This window comes from Podarcis cretensis (assembly GCF_951804945.1).
Source record: "Podarcis cretensis genome assembly, chromosome: 14".
Classification (NCBI taxonomy): Eukaryota; Metazoa; Chordata; class Lepidosauria; order Squamata; family Lacertidae; genus Podarcis; species Podarcis cretensis.
This window is the reverse complement of record NC_137183.1, coordinates 11475515-11498850: the sequence shown is the minus strand read 5'-3', so window position 1 is coordinate 11498850 and position 23336 is coordinate 11475515. Positions and strand designations below refer to the sequence as shown.

The 23336-nt window shown below is 42.7% G+C and overlaps 1 protein-coding gene across 6 annotated transcripts in view; it reads right to left on the bottom strand.

The window, feature by feature from the left end:
• The window catches only part of MYO5A (myosin VA), a 123933-nt gene that overhangs the window by 18059 nt on the left and 82538 nt on the right, over positions 1 to 23336 (bottom strand). For 4 of the 6 annotated variants that reach the window (XR_013833028.1, XM_079953126.1, XM_079953125.1 and 1 more), the window contains exons 21-30: positions 20152 to 20391; positions 18652 to 18900; positions 16551 to 16644; positions 14945 to 15093; positions 14092 to 14205; positions 9627 to 9770; positions 8319 to 8372; positions 7821 to 8048; positions 3042 to 3142; positions 1941 to 2021 (exon numbers count right to left, since the gene is read on the bottom strand). Coding sequence is in view for 5 of the 6 variants with exons in the window: in XM_079953126.1 (XP_079809252.1) it covers positions 1941 to 2021; positions 3042 to 3142; positions 7821 to 8048; positions 8319 to 8372; positions 9627 to 9770; positions 14092 to 14205; positions 14945 to 15093; positions 16551 to 16644; positions 18652 to 18900; positions 20152 to 20391 (1454 nt within the window). In the remaining variant the exon portion in view is untranslated. The remainder of the gene's footprint in view (positions 1 to 1940; positions 2022 to 3041; positions 3143 to 7820; positions 8049 to 8318; positions 8373 to 9626; positions 9771 to 14091; positions 14206 to 14944; positions 15094 to 16550; positions 16645 to 18651; positions 18901 to 20151; positions 20392 to 23336) is intronic. The other 2 variants (XM_079953128.1, XM_079953129.1) reach the window with 1 other exon arrangement.

The window sequence follows — 23336 nt, the reverse complement described above, 5'->3', positions numbered from 1 at the left end:
GCCTAACAATGAGATGTATAGCAAAATTAAAATTGCCTTGGGTTTATATTGCCTTGGCTTCATATTTGTTTAAAGGATCTGTATTATACATAATTACAAAGCCTGTACCATTTCAGGCAAGAGATTTTTGGGCACCATTTGCAAGGGCAATAATATTTAGTTTAACATTACATTTTACCATCTCTGGGAGAGGGGTGGACAGGCATTTGGATTTTCTGCCTCGGGCATGCAGTATCTCGGGCTGTCTCTGGTTCCCATGACTCAAGGTTTTGTTAATCAATCCATAAACGCCCTTGCAACCTCAAAAAGACATGCCAATCATGATGTATTTAAGTGAAGGCACATAACAAGGCCATAAAGGAGGAAGTCTTATTTATGCTGCTCAGAAAGAAGCTGAAGTATCCCACCCAAAAAACTAAAAGAATGTATTAAAGGTATTGCTAAAGGGATATGGATGGAAGCAATAAAGTATCATGCTGACTGTGCTGCTGATTCACTGTGTGGGCTTGGGAATGCGAACAAATAATTCATTTGTTGCTTGTGAATTATAGGAGGGAAGGAACAGAGGAAATGAATGGGGGGCGCTGGAGTACTGAGATTAATGCTAAAATTGCTTCTACAAATGAGCACATACCTCAAGCTGAGCGGCTCCATCAGACACACTTTCAGGGTTTAAATAGACCTAAGCAGACCAGCTAACAGCTACATTGACCAAGCACATGAAAGGTAAATATGAATAATTTACCTTTCATTTCTCTGCCCCTTGCTCTAGAACCTTTCGCTTCTAGAACACAGACAAAAGAAACAAAAGCTACAGAGCCACCTCTTCCCTCGCTTACTCTGCAGCATGGTAACTACTCGCAAGTTAGCGTCTAGCAGACTTACAAACACAGTAGTTAATGTTTAGTGTTTTGTTAGCACAAGAAAAGAAAAGACACTGGTTAAAATAGCATTTGTAATAATAATAAAAAAAAACCTATGCTGGTTAACTTGTTTGGTAAAATTGTACAATGAACTACTCTTGTCATTTGGATGCTAAAGTAACTAAATTCAGAGCAAACTGAGAAGTGGGTGCTCAAGGAAGGTTTTTTAAAAAGCAAGGTGCCTTTCAAATGAGTGGGTGCACCTGACAGTCATGCACACTTGATGTCATTACAGCTTTTAAAAATGGCTGTTTTCTTTATTTGGTATCTGCTAGTGTCTCCCTTATTCACCATGAATAGAACAGGCAAATAACATATACAGAATGCCTTTAATTTTTATGTGTTTCACTCTGCCTATTTCAGACCATGGTAACCATTTTGTGCTGAACTATTAGTCATTTGTTGGGGGGGGGGTTGACAGTGTATGTAATAATATGGCTTGTAGACATTTTTAACAGGCTCCAGGATTTGGGGGGCTCTCTGAGAGCTCAGTTCTCGTCCTTTGGCCACCATGTTTCCACGTAAGAAAACAAAAATCAGCAGGAAGCAGATGGATGGCCAACAATGGCTCCTCCTCCTCCTCCTCTTTCCCTTGCCGTCACAGGGAGAGGGTGGACGAGCTGAGCTCCCTGGCTAAGAAGGAGAATCAGCTACCGTCACTACAAGCCCTCTCCTGCTATATGCAGAAGTCCTAAGTCTTATTATTTGTAGCTCAGACACATTTGCATCTTTATTTTTATGATTCAGAACTTCCACCGCAGCAAATCTGGGATATAACTGGTCAATAGACCAGATTGTGGGGCCCAGCTAACGCCCCACCATGCCACTTGCCAATGCTGAGACTGATTTGAAGTGCCAGTCTTGGGGGGGTTCCATTCTTCCCTTGTTTATAATAAACCCATTTGGATTCAGTCTTGTTAAATGACTATAAGAAACAGCTTGCAAAAGCAGGTCCACAGCATGTTAGTAACACGAGAGAGAGAACGCAAGAAGATCCATCCTGAGAAGTCTTGTAACCTGTTGGCTTGTTTTAGCCCTTCATATACCAGCCACAGCTCTCCGTCCTCATTCAGCATATGATAGTCCTGAAGAGATGATCTTCCAAGCAAATTGTTTTGTTTTGTTTTTAAATGCAAAAACACAAAAAGGGATACATGATGGTGATGGTGTAGCATGCTAATTAAAAGGAAAACGCAAGCTGAGTAAGTGTTATTATTAAAAAGAGGAAACCTTCATCTCCACAACTGCAATTCTAAACTTTTCAGCAGTGCAACCCTATGCATGTTTGTTCAGAAGCAAGCCACACTAAGTTCCGTGGGGCTTATGCCTATATTAAATGTGCATAAGACCGTAGTCTAACAGTACAATTCTATACATGTGTTCACAGAAGTCAGTCCCAGTGGGTTCATTTTTTAAATGTTTTATTATTCTTTCTTTAATCATTTCATCTTCAAGCTCCTAATAAATTCCAAATATTGAAATCACATAAAAGTAAACGTATGACAAAAATATGCCTAAATATAAATATAAAGATAACAAATATTTCCCAGCTATTCCATGCTCTTTTCCTATATATTTCACAACCGGCCTGCAATTATTTAATCTTTCTTTATACTCCCCATATGTTCATAACTTTACTGTCAGCTTCAAAGTCGACTGCTTCCATAGATTCCTAACTAAACTCTTTCTTGTTAGGCTTATTAGTAACCTTTTGAACTTTCACAATCACGATTCTGGCTAACATTAGTATATATGGAACTTGTGGTTGAATGCTCCTCTGATTATTCACATAATTCAAGAGGTCCACACGATAGCACCCCAGTGAGTTCTACAGAGCTTGCACCTGTGTATAGAACTAAAGCCTAAGTTAATGGAAGTATATGTGACAACTTGCCTGAGAAAATTAAGTTAGCAGGATATATTCAGATAAGATAGCATTGTTCCAAATTCCTTAAACCAGAAAAAACAACTTCTACTCTGCTAATACAAATTAGAACCACTGCACAAGTAGCACCGAGCAGTTAATTATTATTATTATTATTGATATTCTGTTTTGTTTACAGCCAAGGGAAGAAGCAAACTGTACAAAATAGATGCACAATGTAAATGCACACATACCTGTTTGTCTCTTTCAGACCAATATACGCCTGGGCTATCTCTCCTTTGTCCTTCATCTTCTGTACATCCTCTAAAAGGATTGTGGAGTCTGTCATAGTGTTCTGGAAAGAATTAACAGAAAGCAGTTGCACAAAATAGATTACCTGAAGAGTCTTTAAAAAAATAATAATTAAGATTTTCTTGGTTTCCAAAAGTACATGCCTTGTCTCTTTTTTCAGGTTGCACAGTCTTTCTTACAAATCAGTTACATTAGTTGCGAGACATTATAAGTACAGTATAAGGTTGGGGAAGAAGGGTTGGGTGAGGCTTCTTTTTTTTCTTTTTTCTTTTTTGCATAGCTTTCTTTCCTTTACTTATTTCCTTGACCTCCTCACACCTCCCTTTTTTGTATTCTAGTTCCGTTAGATGTTTCAGCAAATCCTTTCCAGCTTTGTTTTTATCCTAATAATTTATCTTAATATACTGTAATTCTCGTCTTTCACCAATTAATAAATCAATTTTAACCTAATCCTTTATATCATTTCTGCTAAAACCACATTACTTCATTCCAACAACCTTCTAACATTCCTTAATTTTGCAATGGTTCTGTAAATAAACTTTAAATTTTTTCCAATCTTCTTCCACCGACTCTTCACCTTGGTCTCGGATTCTGCCAGTCATTTCCGCCAGTTCCATATAGTCCATCACTTTCATCTGCCATTCTTCCCGGGTGGGTAAATCTTGTGTCTTCCAATACTTCACGATGAGTATTCTTGCTGCTGTTGTTGCATACATAAAGAAAGTTCTGTCCTTCTTTGGCACCAATTGGCTGACCATGCCCAGGAGAAAGGCCTCTGGTTTCTTCTGAAAGGTATATTTAAATACCTTTTTCATTTCATTATAAATCATCTCCCAGAAAGCCTTAATCTTTGGGCACGTCCACCAAAGGTGAAAGAATGTACCTTCGGTCTCTTTACATTTCCAACATTTATTATCGGGCAAATGATAGATTTTTGCAAGCTTGACTGGTGTCATGTACCACCTATATATCATTTTCATTATATTCTCTCTTAAGGCATTACATGCCGTAAACTTGATACCTGTGGTCCATAACTGTTCCCAGTCAGCCATCATGATATTATGTCCAACATCTTGTGCCCATTTAATCATTACAGATTTAACTGTTTCGTCCTGAGTATTCCATTTCAACAGCAAGTTATACATTCTTGACAAATTCTTAGTTTTGGGTTCTAACAGTTCTATTTCCAGTTTTGATTTTTCCACCTGAAAACCAATTTTCTTAGGGATGGGTGAGGCTTCTATTCTTTTTGTACAGTGTGGATGTGGAGTTTTGTGTCAGCGTCAACAGAGCAGGTTCTCTTTCTATTCGTTTATTACATTTCCTTGGTAGTCTTTCTTTTTAAAGAGTTTTTTGTGGGAAGGTTGTGTGTGGCCTAAACACATACTGGTGTTCTTCATGCCATACATAGTTAAAACTGGTGGAATTTTCTGCCACAGGATGTAGCAATGGCTGCCAACTTGGACATATTCAGAAGGCAATTAGGCAAGGTCATGCGGCTATCAATGGCTGCTAAATAGCTGTGTGCCACTTCCAGTAATGGAGGTGTCATGCCTCTGTATTGCAGCTGCTGGGAAACGCAAGCAAAGAGAATATCGTTGGTGCTTCTGTCCTGCTTTTAGGCTTCCTAGAGGCATCACATTGACCCCCGTGAGAACAGAAAGCTGAATAATATGGGCCTTTCACCTGATCCAGCAAGACTTTTCTTATGCTCTAACGGTTTAGTGATTATTATTTATTTTTCTCACGCCATAGAAATTCCTTGGGCTCTTTATATAGTGTGTATTGGAGTAGCAGTGAACCTAGCAGTTCGAAAGCACCCCCGGGTGCAAGTAGATAAATAGGGACCGCTTACCAGCGGGAAGGTAAATGGCGTTTCCGTGTGCGGCTCTGGCTCGCCAGATGCAGCTTTGTCACGCTGGCCACGTGACCCGGAAGTGTCTCCGGACAGCGCTGGCCCCTGGCCTCTTAAGTGAGATGGGCGCACAACCCCAGAGTCTGTCAAGACTGGCCCGTACGGGCAGGGGTACCTTTACCTTTATTGGAGTAGTACTGGTGGGTGTTGTTGTTGTTTAGTCGTTTAGTCGTGTCCGACTCTTTGTGACCCCATGGACCAGAGCACGCCAGGCACTCCTGTCTTCCACTGCCTCCCGCAGTTTGGTCAAACTCATGTTCGTGGCTTCGAGAACACTGTCCAACCATCTCGTCCTCTGTCGTCTCCTTCTCCTTGTGCCCTCCATCTTTCCCAACATCAGGGTCTTTTCCAGGGAGTCTTCTCTTCTCATGAGGTGGCCAAAGTATTGGAGCCTCAGCTTCACAATCTGTCCTTCCAGTGAGCACTCAGGGCTGATTTCCTTCAGAATGGATGGTGGGTGCCAACTTCAAATTCTCATGCAGTTATGAAGCTCACCAAATGATCTCGGGACACTCATTCTCTTTCTCCCGGCCTAACCTACCTCACAAGTTTGTTGCAGGGATAAAATGGGTATAGGGCAGACAGGCTACCTTGAGCTCCTGGAAGGAGGTGTACAGATAAAAAAAATTAAGGACTGAATAAAAGCAACACTGCTGTTGCCCAGCCAAAATGCAAGAAATCGGGCTGATTGTGAGACCCATGAAGAAGCCTGCACCTTCTTATGGAGATCCATTTCTCAGAGATTCTTGGTCATATAAGTCAAAAAATTCACTTTTATAATATGAATAATACATTTTAAAACAATATGTGTCATTTACACATATGTAAATTCTGCGATTGCTAAAGCACATCAACCAGTTACATGATGTTCAGTGAATATTCTAGCATTTAAAATAAACTGACCATTTCTTGGATGATTGTTGCTTTTTTAATGTAATGTAATTTTGGATTTTAATGTCAATCAATCAATCTTTATAATGGTCCAGAGACCCAACAAATCATTACAAACCAATGCACAATTCAGACAGCCTACCTCCAGGTTAAACAAGCATTTTGTTCAGACTTAAAGATAGGGATTATTGGTTCTTGCAACCACCAATAAAAACTTCACCACTGCTAATGTTCTAGCATTTGTCCGGTCTTCCAATAGGAACCTGACATAGTGAGCCTCTGATTTTCCCGGGAAAGTTACCAGCGGTACCTTTGTTCTGATATTTTCTGGTACCCTGCCCTGAATCATTATTTTTTAAATGAAAAATGGTACATAAATGTTTTTAACAAACAAACAAGAAGAAAATCAGGTTACCTTGTCATCCTGGTAAACCATTTGCAAGCAGGGAAAGGAACAAACAAACCTAGTTACTCATATTTGTTCTCATTAAAGATCACCAGTTTCCCTTTTTATTTTCAAGTCTCCTGTATGAACTCATGTGTATACCACCAGAAGACTTGCCAGTCAGTTCCAGTATCACTTTGAAACAGACTGCTCCGTTCATACAGAGTTCCACTGGCAGGTCCAAATTGCAATGAATAGATTTGCAAATTGGATCTCCCTCCTCCTGGGGAGGATAGCGCTCTCTCTCTCTCTCTCTCTCTCTCACACACACACACACACACACACACACACAGAGAGAGAGAGAGAATATCAGTAGTGTGTGAGGGAGTAACTACACATACATCCACACCTGCATGAACCTGATTTAAACAACTCTTCCTCCTCAAAAAAGAGATGCTGCAAATCAAACCTACAGACATACAATCATTCACGCACAGCACCATCACAACACATTACAGTGGTACCTCGGGTTACAGACGCTGCAGGTTACATGTTTTGGGTTGCGCACTGCGCCGAACCCAGAAATACTGGAATGGGTTACTTCCGGGTTTCAGCGCTCGCACATGTGCAGAACTGCTAAATCGCACTTTGCACATGTGCAGAAGCACCAAATCGCGACCCGCGTGTGCGCAGGCGCAGCACTGCGGATTGTGAACATACCTCCCGCACGGATCACGTTCGCAGCCCGAGGTTCCACTGTACATCATACATGGGAGGTACACATCTTCTCTACAACTATGTGCTGTATATCCAATTCTTGCTGTGCAAGTGGTATCTGCTAGGTGGTATTAATGGAGGCTCCTAGACACTTCTCTAAGATATGTTCAACTTTCCAAACAAATCAAGCTTCTTGCCTATACTGCTGGCAAGTTATGCTGCCATTATTGGTGACAATCATATTTTAACTGCATCTATTGTTACAAACGGAAGTGTCTGCAGACAGCGCTGGCTCCCGGCCTATAGAGTGAGATGAGCGCACAACCCTAGAGTCTGGCAAGACTGGCCCGTACGGGCAGGGGTACCTTTACCTTTTTATTGTTACAAAACCAGGGAAAGGGAGCCGAGGCCTTCCATGTGTTGCTGCATTGCAGCCCACATCATCCCTGACCATTGGTCATGCTGGCTAAGTTGCAGTAGGGAGTTGCAGTAGAACGACATCTGGTGGGCGCTACAGGTTCCCCACCCCCGTTATTCAAGGTTATTTGCATCATGTTATTTCAGCAGCACTGAGAGTATTCCAACAGTGCAGGAGATTGTGGTGTGATTTCCTTTCAAAGCTGGTGCACCTCACATGCAGCCAGTGGTGTTGCAGGAGTGGGTGGGGTCAGATTATCCCCTCTCCATGGTAGCATCCAGATGCACACTCAGGTCAATAATGGATTCTGCTGAGGAGAGGAAAAGCTACATTGCTCAAGCAAACTGCTCTCTCATCAAAATTCATGTTGTCCAAATTTTCTTTCTGCTACTTACCTTAGGCTGAATTGCCTCCTTCTGACTCATGAGTTGAGACCTCAGAATGAGGACTTCCTCCTTACGTACTTCCAGCTCCTCACTGACAGAGGTCATCTGATCCAAAAGGACCCTATACGCTGGGGAACCGGGGGCAGTGACGTTAGGAGCGCTCTTTTCCATCAGGGCCTTCCTCAACTCGTTCAACTCATTCTTGAGTTTCTTATTCTCGGATTCAAGCTCTTGGCGCTGAAGCAAAGGGGGAGGAACACAAACACAGTGGCTCTCTCATTCACCAGCAATGCAAATTAGAAAGGTTTGGAGTGGGATTTGGGGGGAAAGTCTTCACTGGTCATGAGATAGCCACTCTTACGGTAATGATTACTGTACTATATGGCGTATGTGAAACATTGTGAACACACAAAATCCTTTGTAAATACTATTGTAAGATGCTCTTTTAATTATGGCTGTTTTAGGGTAATGTATAGGATTGGGTCACTTTAAAAAATCCAGAATTACCTTAAGTGATTCGTACTCTAACTCCGCACCTCTCATCTGAGGCCTTTCTTCCTCCTGGGGGAACAAAAGACAGAGATAAAGTTTTATCCTTTAGCGAGAACTAGCTACATCTGCAAAACAGAAAATTAGCAGGAAGAACAGCATGATTAATTTTACAAACTTTTTGGGGAGTGTGTGTGATACAATGTTATTGGTGTAACTGATACTTATATTGCTTTTATAGTTCATAAATATTCACAGCTGAGGCAATTAAAACCACACATAATAGGAATCAGAATCTGGTCTGTAGTGGAAGTCCTCCAGCTTCAAAAAAAACACCTCTCTAACAGTGCAATCCTATGCATTATATGGTCAGAACCAAGTCCTGCTAAGTTCAATAGCACTCTACAATGGCACTGTAAAGACAAGCCACAGTCCAATTTGCATATCCCCAAACACTACACTGTGGCTGCCACTTCATGTAGTCAAGCAAGTCCAGAAACCAACCTCAACCAGAAGACAGATGTTAAGAGTACAGTGGTGCCTCGCAAGACGAAATTAATCCGTTCCGTGAGGCTCTTCGTATAGTGGTTTTTTCGTCTTGCAAAGCAAGCCCATTGACAGCTTAGCGGATTAGCGCTATTAGCGGTTTAGCGGCTTTTAGCGATCAGCTGTTAAGCGGCTTATCAGCGGAACAGCTGATAAGCGGCTTAGCGGCTTAGGAAAAGGGGGGGAAAGGGGGGGAAACCCACAGGAACTCGCAAGACGTTTTCGTCTTGCGAAGCAAGCCCATAGGGAAATTCGTTTTGCGAAGCGCCTCCAAAACGGAAAACCCTTTCGTCTAGCGGGTTTTTCGTCTTGCGAGGCGTTCGTCTTGCGGGGCACCACTGTACAGGGAATGGCCTAAAGTAACCTTCCATGCTTAAAAATGCCCCCCCAAATGGACAGTTTACCTGATTAATGTAATGTAAAATTAAAGTAAGAGGAAGATTCAGGAACAAATCAATTTTTAAGGTTCACAGTTACTCATGGAAGCAAAATGTCCTTAAAAATAAGGATAGCCTCTGAGCCTCCAACACCAATTAATCAATCAACACAATGCAGAATTAAGGAGCACACAACTGCTGCCTTTGACACAATAAAGACACCACATGAGAAAGCCAGAGAAGCGCTCAGGCGGTTACAGCCTGCATCTTGCCTTAGGTATGTCCCTCTTGCATTCTGACAAGCCTTTTTACCAGGACACCATTGCTGGAATAAGACCCCAAATTTCACCAGTATTTAGGGATAGCTATATTATAAACAAAGCCAAACCATTTTGGCCTTTACCTTGACCTTGGTTCGGAGAGCTTGTTCCTCTTTCTTGTCCAACTCATCCTGCAAGGATTGCTTTTCCTGCTCCAGCTCTGTAACCCGTTTTTGTAATTTAAGGAATAGAGACATGTCCAGAGGTGCTTTCTTCTCGCTTGGCTCCTGATTCAAGGGAAATGGTGGGCAGGTCAGAATGTTTCCAACTTACAAAAAGGGAGATTTTTTTTGGGGGGTGGGGGACAGTCTGCACATTAGCTATCGTCCTGCGGAGAAAGCTAGAAAGCTGATGGTTCCTTCATAACAAAAGCATAAGGTGTGGGGCATGGTTCTTTCACCCGGCACGAAGAGTTTCTCCAGCAGCATCAGCTGCTGCCATGGACAAGGAATTGGTAGGGAAATGGTCCATGCAAAATGGAAGAACCACACGACATGAAGGCAACGCCATGGGGATGATTTTCCAAGCTGGTTCCGATTGAGCATGTTAACATGCAGACTGTCTCTTAGAAGCAGGGGTGGGAGGGAAGCAATGACTAGAGGTATATAAATGTTACTTGATTAGGAGAGCTATTTACTGGCATCCAGAATTTTCCCAATGTTATTTTTGAAATCACAACTTTAAAAAGTCATTTTGATAAATAAATCTAATATAAAAAAGCATCTATCCTAAAGCCTTAAAGGCAGAAAACTAGTAACTAACTAGAAGGTTTAAGGTCTATGACCAATCATACCTTTCCTTCTTATTTGTTTGAAAGGGGAGGGGAGGAGGGAAAAAAGAGTAGGTTTGCAGTTAGTTTCAAAGAAAATAATAAGGACAGTAAGTTTCTGTAACCAAAGAGCAGTGAGATAAACACCATTGCTTAAAAACTTGGATCTACTATTAGATCACCTAGCGTGGTGAAATGTGAAAGCAATTGGAATTATTTCCGTATACCCAGAAATGCATGACTTGGTTGGATATTCAAAGACAGCATGTGCTCATCTCTGCATTTGTGTGTGGCCTATCGAAAACACAAAGGAGTGGTCATATAACCAATTGCTTTCATACCCTAGTGATATCAGTTAATTAGAAGACACAACAGCCCATCACACACTACTCAACACATGGCAGACCACCTAGGATATGAAATATACTTTATGTTGAAGGGGAAACTATGGCACAGAGGACTGGTCTCCACACAAATTTAAACAGTCCTCAATGTATTTTTTTCAGTATGATACAGTATGTCTTGTCAAGTTTGAAGAAAATGGAGAGAAGCTTAAGGTTCACTTTCCCTACAGGAACTGTGCAACTCCCTCCCTTTGGCCACCCCCGTGCAAATTTAAAAAGCGGGGTATAAATATGCCCTATTCCTCCTCCTAGTGCCCTGCTCCTCAGCTAGCCTTTTTCCAGCTAGCATCCAAAGAACAATGGTTGGGGAGCACAGAAGGGTTCACCCCTACCTTGGGAAGCTACAAAGTTCAGGAGGAAAGAAAATAAACAAGAAAAACAGAACAAATCAGCATCCCTCTTGGTCTTTAGGCATCAGCTATAGCTTAAGGTAAAGGTAAAGGGACCCCTGACCATTAGGTCCAGTCGTGACCGACTCTGGGGTTGCGGCGCTCATCCTGCTTTACGGCCAAGGGAGCCAGCATACAGCTTCTGGGTCATGTGGCCAGCATGACTAACCCGCTTCTGGCAAACAAGAGCAGCGCACGGAAACGCCGTTTGCCTTCCCACCAGAGTGGTACCTATTTATCTACTTGCACTTTGATGTGCTTTCAAACTGCTAGGTTGGCAGGAGCAGGGACCGAGCAACGGAGCTCACCCCGTTGCGGGGATTCGAACTGCTGACCTTCTGATTGGCAAGTCCTAGGCTTGTGGTTTAACCCACAGCACCACCTGCGTCCCTCCAGCTATAGCTTATTATCTAGCAAAATACTTCCACACGGCTGTCAATGGTAGAGTACATGCTGTGCATGGCAAAAGTGCCAGGTTCAATTCCTGACATTTTTGTGCAAAGAGATCAAGTAGTAGGTATTTGGAAAAGCCTGTTCCTGGGAGGCAAGAGCATCATTGCCACTGTCACTTTTCCTCAGCCTGCAGTCCTCCAATTGCTTTGGACTACAACTCTCATCAGCCACAGTTTGCATGGCTAATGGCCAAGGATTACATGAGTTGTAGCCCCAAACATCAGGAGAGCAACAGGTTGAGAAAGTCAACAATACCAGGCATCTTTCTATGTACTGACTAGAGCCCTAGCTATATACAGTGGTGCCCCGCAAGACGAACGCCTCGCAAGACGGAAAACCCGCTAGACGAAAGGGTTTTCTGTTTTGGAGGCGCTTCGCAAAACGAATTTCCTATGGGCTTGCTTCGCAAGACGAAAATGTCTTGCGAGTTCCTGCGGTTTTTTTTTCCTTTTTCCCCTCTTTTTCTAAGCCGCTAAGCCGCTTATCAGCTGATCCGTTAAGCCGCTAATAGCGCTAAGCCGCTAAGCCGCTAATGGGCTTGCTTCGCAAGACGAAAAAACCGCAAGATGAAGAGACTCGTGGAACGGATTCTTTTCGTCTTGCGAAGCACCACTGTAGTTCAACAGGCTGTGAAATGGGGATGGCTGAGAAGTTATTTGTTGTTACTCTGAAGCTGCACACAGAGTACTCATAAGAGAGGAGTGAAAAACTCAGCTGCCCTCTGTCCTAGTGGGTGTTCTCAGAGTCACCACCACTAAACCAAACAGATGAACAGCATGGAAGTAGGGAAAGCAGCTTGCATTTCAAAGACACAACAGGTTATTTGCAGCGCCTTTATATCAGTTTCCCCCAGGTGAATGAGAATAGGTTGAAACAATAACACCAATCACAAAACTGCCTATTGGATGGAAGGGAGTTCTGTTGAGTTGTGAGAGTGCTTGTTGTCTGGACCATACCTAGTACCTAAGCTGACAAAGTAGGCAAGACGCGTCCTGGACCAATTAATTGCCTTAAAAACTTTGCCCACTTTCAAGTGATTGTGTTCTCGAGCACCATGATTAGAGAGAAAGGGAATAAAATATTCCTGTGTGTCTTGTCAGATGGTTATCTAGCCAGGTAGCGCTTCTTCAGGAAGGAAGGGAATAATAGGGGCTTATGCCAAGCAGAAAGCGAAATCTTATCCCAAGAAATGGCTGGAGGAGCATCTCTTTCAAGAACCAACGCAGCAAGTTTGTGCTTCGACGAAGCAAGTATTTGGTCCCCTTTTCTTGTTTTAAAACCCATATGCAGCAAATAATAAATAAGACAAAACAGCTTATGAATTCCACCACCATAAAACATATCATGCATCCATAAGCATCCAATATTTTTCATTTAGTGCTATATAACCATTATCAAGCAGCTGCAGCAACATTTGAATTATTCATAACTGATACTCATTTCCTAAGGCAGTAACATAGCTGAGTAATCATTCTGGAAATATCCCAAACCTTCTAGTACTTAAAATGCAGAGCAAGCTGCCATTAAAAATGTGTCCTTCAAAAATAGTTCTCTCTCTTCCTCCCTATCACCAAGATGACAATTCATCTAAATTGGAAAACTACCTTACAAGTTACAATATTTCATCCCAGTAAATTTCAAAGGCTCCCCCATATTGTGATGTCAAGACACCTATCTGAACATAATGCCCAAACAACATGCTAGTTCAATGTTTTGCAAAGCTTTAAACCCCTAATTGGTTCAAGATGCAATGCTCTGTTGCCTGATTTGTTGGCTTATTCATTTCTTGAATTCTCAGACTGGTAAATTTGGGATACCAGGTGCAGTCCAGACCCACCAGAATTTTCAGAAATCCTAAGTCCATAAAACACAAGTTTCCTGATACCAGTATAAAAGAATCCTGAAGTAGCATTTCCTTACAGAAGTAATTTTCATAAAATGTTCCTAGGAACCCTGGAGTTCCGCAACCATTTGAAGTTATTAAGTATGACATTGTTGGACTTGCATGTGGTTGAAAGCTGCTGACTACCTGCAGCTGCAAGTTTTCCTTCCTACCCCATCTTCTAATTCTGACTAGCAAAAGGCTACTCATGCCAAGCAGATATGGGTAACTGTATATTAGGGGTTGCCAATATGGCACCCTTCAGGTGCTGTTGGACTACAACTTCCATCACCCCTGACTACTGGTCATGCTAGCTAGGGCTGATGGGAGTTGTAGTTCCATAGCATCTACAGGACTATCCCTCCTATATATATGCATGTTACAATTAGATTGCAAGGATGTTATCGTTAAACCCTGGCTATTAGTTGTGTGTCAAACACAGTACATGTGCACACAGTTTATCATGGAACAAGATATGCAATTTCAAAGAAATTCACTCGAGTCCACAGAAATAGCATACCCTTCCTATAAGAACAGCATAGTGAAAAACTGATATGGCAGTAGCGATTTACAATTTGAAGGGGGGGGGGAATCCATGGTGGTCTCAAAGGTATAAACAGACTCTGATTCTTTTGTATTCTTTGATCTTACCTCTGTTCTCATTGGAAATTCTTCTGCCTCAGTGATCTCAGAGCTATAGGTGTATTCTGATTCATTGCTACTATGCGTGGAATCTGTTCTCTTGTGTCCAGGTTTGGAGATGCTCTGTGGGGGAAGAAAAGCGGGCAGGAAAATATGATAGCTCTAGTGTTTGTCTTCCCTTCCAAACCCCAGAGATCTCATGCATGAGTGCTTTGTAGAAGTCAGGGACTGATTTGCCTCAGTCATGCGAAGACAAATGAAAGAGAGGGACTAAGAAAGTAGCAGGGTGGTAAAACAACAACAACAACAATTATTATTGTTGTTGTTGTTATTTATACCCCACCCAGCCGCACTCTGGGTAGCTTCCAACTGAATATTAAAAAGAATACAGGATCAAACATTAAAAACTTCCCTAAACAGGGCCGCCTTCAGTTGTCTTTTAAAAGTAAAATAGTTGCTTATTGCCTTGACATCTGGTGGGAGGGCGTGCCACAGGGCAGGCACCACTACCAAGAAGGCCCTCTGCCTGGTTCCCTGCAACCTCACAATGAGGGAACCGCCAGAAGGCCCTCAGAGCTGGACCTCAGTGTCTGGGCTGGACAATGGGGCTGGAGACGCTCCTTCAGGCATACAGGACCGAGGCCGTTTAGGGCTTTAAAGGACATTCAGGGCTGGTAAAGGATTAATCAATGCCTCTGCATCTCCTGCCTCTCTACTCCAAAGTGTTTCTTCTCCCCCCCCCCTACATTTCAGCTGTGCAGATGCAATCTGTGTTTCCAGACCCATGTCTGCTAGGGAAGATCTTGTTCAGCCTAGAAACTTTTTCAAATGAAATCTTTTCCAGGTCCTTTAAGCCACTCACCACCATAACCTTCATCTCATCCTTGAGGTCATCATATCGCTCCTCTAACCGGCTGAACTCCTGAAGCAGATTCTGATATCTCTGCCTTTCATTGTTCAAATCAAGGTCTAGCTGCTTTGTCTCCTCAGTGAACCTTTTCTCCATGACCTCTGTAAAATAAAGTATGAAATGCAAATTTACATATACAGTGGTACCTCGGGTTACATATGCTTCAGGTTACACACTCTGCTAATAAAGAAATAGTGCATCAGGTTAAGAACTTTGCTTCAGGATAAGAACAGAAATCGTGCTCTGGCAGCGCGGCAGCAGCAGCGGGAGGCCCCATTCGCTAAAGTGGTGCTTCAGGTTAAGAACAGTTTCAGGTTAAGAACGGACCTCCGGAATGAATTAAGTACTTAACCCGAGGTACCACTGTACAGTCGTACCTTGGATCTCAAATGTCTTGACTCCCGAACAAATCGGCTCCCAAACGATCAAAACCCGGAAGTGAGTGTTCAGGTTTTCGAACGATTTTCAGAAGCCGAACATCCGCCGCAGCTTCCGATTGACTGCAGAACGTTCCTGCAGCCAATCAGAAGCCGCACCTTGGTTTTCAAATGGCTCTGGGATTCGAACATACTCCCGGAATGCATTCTGTTCAAGAACCAAGGTACGACTGTATTACATTTGTACAGCAAAAAACAATGCATTTTAGTATCTAGAGACTATGGTTGCTTCCAGAAGACCTATTATTGAGAATTCATCCTGATTTGTTTGCAGGGAAATTGAACAATGTTAGACATTTAAAGAGCATTCATTCCAATTTGTTTGCAAGGAGGTTACATGATACTGGATCAAACCAGTATTCAGAAATCCTACTGAACACTGGGATTTTCTCCCAGGTAAGTGGGTGTAGGATTGCAGGCTAAGTAAGGAACTGTGGCCAGCTCCCAGATTTGAAACAGTATGGCTACAAAGCTCCTGTCCTTGAACCACAGTAGCAGCTAGTGCATCCAGCTGTGGAATGGTCAATTCCTCAGTAAGATTTAAGCAACTTCTTTAGCGTCACTACAGTTCAATATCTGAGGCTCAGAGACCATTTAACTGCTCTCTTAAAAAAAGAAATTCTAATCCCACAATTCAATGCTATGCAAATGAGGTAGTAAGGCTGGTTCAGGACTCACTTATGCACATTTTATTCTCCATGTGATATTGCCTCTAGCCCTGAACCAGTGCAATATCCTACTCTCAAATAATGGATGGGGAAAAGAGAGAGACAGCCTTTCTGCATGGTGATAATTTGATGCTTACACAGCCCATTTCACTCTTTGCTTTCTCCCGGGAGTGATGATACTGAGTTCCTTGGGGTCAGTGATTCAAAGTGGAGGCCCATCATGTTACAGAGTTTTGCTTAATTGATAAAAAAGCAGAGGAGAGAAAAGGGAGAGAAGAAGGGAGGGAGGAAGAGAGAGAGAGAGAGAGAGAGAGAGAGAGAGAGAGAGAGAGAGAGAGAGAGACAGAGAGAGAGACAGAGACAGAGACTGTGTGTGTGTGTGTGTGTGTGTGTGTGTGTGTGCGCGCGCATGCAAAAACCATCAACCAAACCAAACTTCTGAACCAAAGTTACCTGTTATCTCTTTGGCCTGGTCCTGTATCCGACGGTTCAGCTCATCCTTTTCTGTTTTAAGCAGTGTGTTTTGCTCTTTTAATTCCAGTACCAACTAAAAAAAGAAAAAAATATTATTGGGAAAGGTAAGGTTCGCAGCTGAAACAGAAATAATCCATCTTAACAAGTACACTGTTTGAGTACCAAATTAAACAATTTTTCCCAGGCAATTCTAGACAAAGCTAATCAGTCAATCTGCATGGATGATACATCTACTGCTAACACAGCCTTGTCTATATACAGCATTTTCATCAAATCTGATTGGAAATCATGCTCTACATAACATAGAACAGTGTTGGCTGTGCCCATTGGAACTGATGGGGAACTGATGGGGTGGAAGGCTGAGAGGCCAAACATAGGTGGAGCCGGAGCCAAACACAGGCAAAATCAAATAATTCCAAGTTTTGTTCCTATCCTCACCTTTACAAAGGCAACACTGAGACTAAGGAGGAAGCTGATGAGCAGTGGATTGGGAGTAAATCAGAAGGCTGGCAGGTGGGGCCTGACTGAAGGCAGGGTGCCATTCACCCTAATCAACCAACCTCCACTCCCGAGAAAATTCAAAAACCATGCAAAACTGAACTGAGCATATTCTCTCTCTGCTTCCCTTCTCTTCCTAAGTGTAGGCTGAAATGCTTTTTCAGCCTGGACCTCTCCTCGTGTGCTCTGTAAAGGAGCATTTACACTGAAAGGATAAATTAATATCTTATTTATAAGTGGGGGAAATGCTAGCCAGCTTTTTTATGCCTCCATGTCAATCGAGGAGGCTTAAGTCAATTAAAATTACAATCTCACAATAAAGTTACAGCATCAGTTAAATTATAGCAGGGTCAGGCGTAATACATTTATCTAGCTGGCAAGGGAAATGGAAAGGTCTAGCTGGTAGAAAACAGCCAAAGAGGAGACTACCTGAATCTTGGAAGGGGGGAAGGGGAAATCCACAACCAGGGCACCACCACAGAGAAGGCCCTCTCACTAGCCTCTGCCAACCATGCTTCCAGCTGAAGTGAGACACAGAAAAGGGCCTCTCCATCAGATCTTAGGCAGGAGGGAGGCAGGCCGGTATAAGAGGTGTATGTCCTTTAGGTATGCTGGACCTAAGCCATTCAGATAATCACCAACCATTTGAATTGTGTCCAGAAACAAACTGACAACCAGCACAGGCAATACAGAACATGTGCAAAACAGTCCCATGTCAAGGGCCCATTAACATTCCATGCCAACTGAAGGTTCCACAGACGCTTCCTCTGTATCCCCAGTTACAGCATATTGCAATAATCCAATCTAGGTGCAACTAAGATGATCTCCTCAGTAAAGGGCACATCTGGCCCACACAACACACATTTCTTACCTTTTCTAAGAGGGTATCTATCGCCAATGATTTCTATAAGATGAATCTTAAACATAACTGACAGTTATCTAAGCACTCAAAGCCCCCCTGCTTCTCTTGAAGCATAGAGATGGAGTTTGGTTCCATTTTGCTCTTTTTTCCAGAAACAAAAAGCCCAGCTCATCACCGCAGATTAAGAGTTCTGTTTCTCTTCTGCTTTCTCTTTTGGATTTTAGGCTGCGTTTTCCCTCACCTTCTCCAATGCAATAGGGCCACCCAGTCTCCAGCTTACATTGCAGCAGCTTTCTGAGACGTCTCTGGCTCTCCACCATGATGAAGGAGACTTCTCAGATCGTGCCTTCAGCTCCCATCCTGGGCTTTCATCCGATTCTGGCTCTGACTCTCCCTTCACTTCTGCTCTCTCTCTATGTCTGAGTCTCTGCTCCTGTCCTCTCTGTCCCTGACTTTCGTGTCCTCTGCACCTCCCCTCTCTCTCTCTCTGGTTGCTCCTGAACCTTACGAGGCAATGAGGAGGACATGGGGACACTAGGCATCTAGCCACTTCCAGTCTGACTCCATTTACATCTCAGGGAGTCCAAGTCCAACTTATCATGCAACATCAATAAAGGATGCAGCCCTAGGTATCTCACATATGTTTGGGCTTATGATTATGCACAAATGCGCCTTCAGGTTGTTCCTAAAGCTCTGTGCTGCAAAGCAAGACGTACTCACCTGGTCTGTTTCTTGTTTGTATATTTCTGCTTGTTCCTCAATCGTCTTCTTCTCAGTCTGTGTTTGGTGCAGTTCCTTTCTGAGCTTGCTAATCTCCTCTTGAAGGCTAAGGACACGGTTGGTGGCATTCTTGGCCTCTTCTTCGCTCATTTTAAGTCGTTCTACATCATTCTTTAGCTTCTCTGTCTCAGACGTGTATGCTGCTTCCAGAGTACTTAGTTTCTCAATTAGGGATTTGGAGTCTTTGGACTGCATAAAGCAAAAAATGATAGATATCAATGTTTGCAATGCATTTCAGTTTAACATTAAGCTTTCATGCTAGGAAAAGATGTGTTATTTATCATCATTTCTCAGCTATCCACAGAATGTGCACAACTTTACACAATGAAAATGTCTGTTGTAAGTAGGGATGGACAAATCAGTTATTGTCTGTTTCCCTCAGTTTTTCATTTTTCAATCTTAAATTCTCATTTTCACATCAGTTTACAAATTATTATTTTTTTTCAAAAGCCCTTATGCAATTTCATCAGCATTTTACTACAAGGTTAATATGCAATTGTGCCAGATATATTCATTTTTGCAAGCAATTTCCCCTAACGTAATGCAATTTTGTGCAAACTTTTCCTAGAATATGTTTTTTTGTACATATTAACTGGCTGGAGAACTGCATTGCAAAATAATGCGAATTTTGAAGGATGACCACATTTCAATCTGCATGATGTTTCAGGTAGTGCAAATTTTATAGTGGGTATGTTTTTGCACCTTACATGTTGTTTTTATGGCACAAGCTAGTTAGATATCACTCGCGAAATCTGCATCTGATTGCACTCTTACTTGCTAAAGCTGGGATGGACAACCTGTGGCCCTTCAGGTGATACTGGACTGCAACTCCCATCAGCCCCAGTCAGCATGGCCAATGGCCAATAATGATGGGAGGTGGAGTCCAACGACATCTGGAGGGCTCCAAGTTCCCCATTCTTCTGCTAGAATGAAGGAGTTCAACTCAGTTGTCAGTTTATGGGGATACTCTGCCTTTCTACAAGAGTATCCAAAGCAGCTTATAAAAGGGACCCCTGACCATTAGGTCCAGTCGTGGCCGACTCTGGGGTTGCGGCGCTCGCTTTATTGGCCGAGGGAGCCAATACAGTACAGCTTCCGGGTCATGTGGCCAGCATGACTAAGCCGCTTCTGGCAAACCAGAGCAGCGCACGGAAACACCGTTTACCTTCCCGCCGGAGTGGTCCCTATTTATCTACTTGCACTTTGACGTGCTTTCAAACTGCTAGGTTGGCAGGAGCAGGAACCGAGCAATGGGAGCTCACCCCGTCACGGGGATTCAAACCGCCAACCTTCTGATCAGCAAGCCCTAGGTTCTGTGGTTTAACCCACAGCACCACCCGTGTCCCTAAAGCAGCTTATATAGTGCTCCAAATAGCCCTTATTTCAAAATGCAGATGACATAAGCTTCTAGCCATCCAACCCACAGACATATCGCTTTACCTGCTCATCAATTCTACGTTGCAGCTGCATGATCTTGTTCTCCATGCCAACGTTGAGTTTCTTGTAGTGTTCCACAGAGCGTGCCTCTATCTTCAGCTTCTTCAGCTCTCTCTTAGCCATCATGCGCCGGAAGCAGCACTGGAGATAGACAATTGCCTCCAAAGATCTGTGGTACCGCACGCGAGCCAGCCATCCACGCACATGTTTCTGTATAATGGTGGCCTTGTGCCCACGAAGCATCTGCATATTAAAAACACACAAACAATGAGGGGCCTTGTACTGTCATCAGGGACAATTAACTGATACCATGAACTGTGGCTAGTAAACTTAAACTTAAAAACAAAGATAATTAAAGATAATTAAAGCCAAGAAATAAAATAAGTAATATACTACTGCTTGTTTGGTACATGGAAAGCTGACTATGTTCCAGCAGTCTACAGTGCAGATTCCTTATGTGATGTTACAAATATGTGCCTATATATATCTACACACACACACACACACACAGCCTATATATATCTCTACACACACACACACAATGTATGCCACACTATGGGTCATCAAAAGGACCTGGATTTTTCAAACTCTGGATAATATTAACTGCTCCATAGATTAGGGTTAAGTAAATCATGTGAAACTGTTCCACAATATTCCCTTCTCCCAGTGCACTCTCACACAAATTTCATTTGGAGGTGGAGCATTTCAATACTCTTCCTTTGGGCAATGCCAGGCACTTCCCACAGCAGAGCCCCAAAGCTTATAACCATCATAATACATTAATCGCTTTTGGCGATTATTTCAGTTTAAGAGTTCTTGAACCACAATCTAATGTTCTTTTGTTGGTGCATAATGAACAGTTTGCAAATTCTTGATTAACTCCTTACGTTGTTTCTAACCACACTAGTAAGTTACATCATGTGTCATAGAGGGGAAAACCTATGCATGTCATAAAGAACTCAGACTAAACTGGTTTATACCAAAACATTGATAGGTTCAATTTGTCAATTTGGATTTCTGTATTTCTTCCATAAAACAGTCTTCCCCAACTTGGAGCTCTCCAGATGTTTTGGACTACAATTCACACAACAGAAATTGTAATCCAAAACATCTGGAGGGTATCAAGTAGAGGAAGGATGCCAAAAAACAGTGAAATAATTATCCATAATGATATGAAACTTCCAAAGATGTAGAAAGACAGATGCTCTTAAAAACAGTATATTGATTAAAAATACAGAAAATGGTTAAAGTCTCAAGTCATTTTAATATCATTTCATGTAACTAACCAATACTATGACACATGACACACTATCAGTGACATTTCAACTACATCCACTGCTTTTAAATTGTCCTAGAAATACCTTGATTCAGGAGATATAGCAGATCCACATCTGGTAGTACAAGTGAACCAAGTACATCCAAAGATGGTCAAAATATTATAAATTTTACTAAGGACACCAGGTGGTTTACAATATAGTACATGTAAACCTGGAGCCAATGGAGCTTCCTGTGAAACTCACAGACATCACAACAGCATCTCTTCCAGGAACCTCCCAAAAATATGTGAAGCAGATGATTCAACTCCTTCAGACATCTTATTAGAGTCATGTGACCACTCAACATACCAGTTTTATAATGGCTACTGACACCTTTTGCAATTGCTTCCCCAGACAAAGTAGTTTTGTTAATGGAACTATCTTTAACTACAGGAACACAACTGACGTGTCACAGGACACCATGTGCCAACACATCCGGATCAGGTCTGATATATTAACAGAACCACATATACAGAGTTACAATTGCAGAGGACACTGTTCCAGAAGGCTGCAGCCGTTTGAAACACAGAAAACAACTGAAATTGCTTCTCCGTAACAATTCTCATACTTGGGATGTCCTTGTAATCCTTAGGTGGTGTCCATTGCAAAAGATTAAGAAAAAAGAGGAAGGATTTGGCTCAGAAATCAATCAATCAGAGTGTAACAGATTTTTTAATCATACGAATGAAGTGAAAATCAAACGTAAATGAGGCATAGTAAAGGTAAAGGGACCCCTTGACGTGCCTTCGAACTTCTAGGTTGGCAGGAGCAGGGACCGAGCAACGGGAGCTCACCCCATCACGGGGATTCGAACTGCCGACCTTCTGATCAGCAAGTCCTAGGTTCTGTGGTTTAACCCACAGCACCACCTGCGTCCCCAAAATGAGGCATAGAGAACAGGATATTGGGCTCTGATTAGAGCAGGGGTGGGAAACCTATGGCCTATGTGCCAAATCTGGCCTGCCTGGTCTCCCACTGGCTCGCAATACTGCATTCATGAAACCACACCCACCTGCCCCAAATGCAACATCACATGTGGGATTAGGTGTGGGGCATGTAGAGATGCAGTGAAAGCAGGAAGAGTTCAACCCTGCTTTGTGCAGTATCCCCACCCCTGCCGGCCAAGATTGACAGGTGGGTGGACAAAGAAGTCAAATGGTGTCAAAAGCTGGCCCATCAAGGAGGAGGAGACAAAGGGCCGGATTCTGCTAACCCAGCGTGCTAGCAGAAGCCAGCGCAAGGGCTCCTGTAATGCAACAGGATTTTCTCCCCTTTCCTCCCCCAGAAAGACCTGAATTCAAAGACCTGCTCAGCCTAAAAGCTCACCAAATGCCCTTGGCCCAGACCTGTCAATGGATTATGAAAAAACCCCAACGGACCTTGCCTTGAACTCCTTAAAGGAAGAGGCAGATATAAACAATAAAACAAAGGAATCCCACCACAACCATCAAGTTGGGACACCAAACACTCATTGCCTGTTTGGCTAGTATTTCTCAAAGGATGTTTTAAAGTATCATTTAGGATAATTAGGAATGTAATAGATTCTTCAGAGGATGAAGAAACTATAATTGCTACAAGGCTCATTCCAATTACAACACTCACCTCCTAACTGAAAATATTCTTTTAGTCACACAGCAGAATCAGGCCCTACAAAAGGCACTTCTGCTCATCATCTGAAGACTGCCTGCCTGCCAGTCTTCTGCCACATTCTTAGAAATTCTGCACTATTTTGCCCCCCTAGAAAATATCTCAAGTCATCTTTCATCACCTTTAGTGCAGCTGATTAGGGATTCGCTTTATTTAGAACATTTGTACTCCAAAAAGGCTCCCAGAGTGGCTTACATACAACCAATGAAAACAACCTGCCCACAG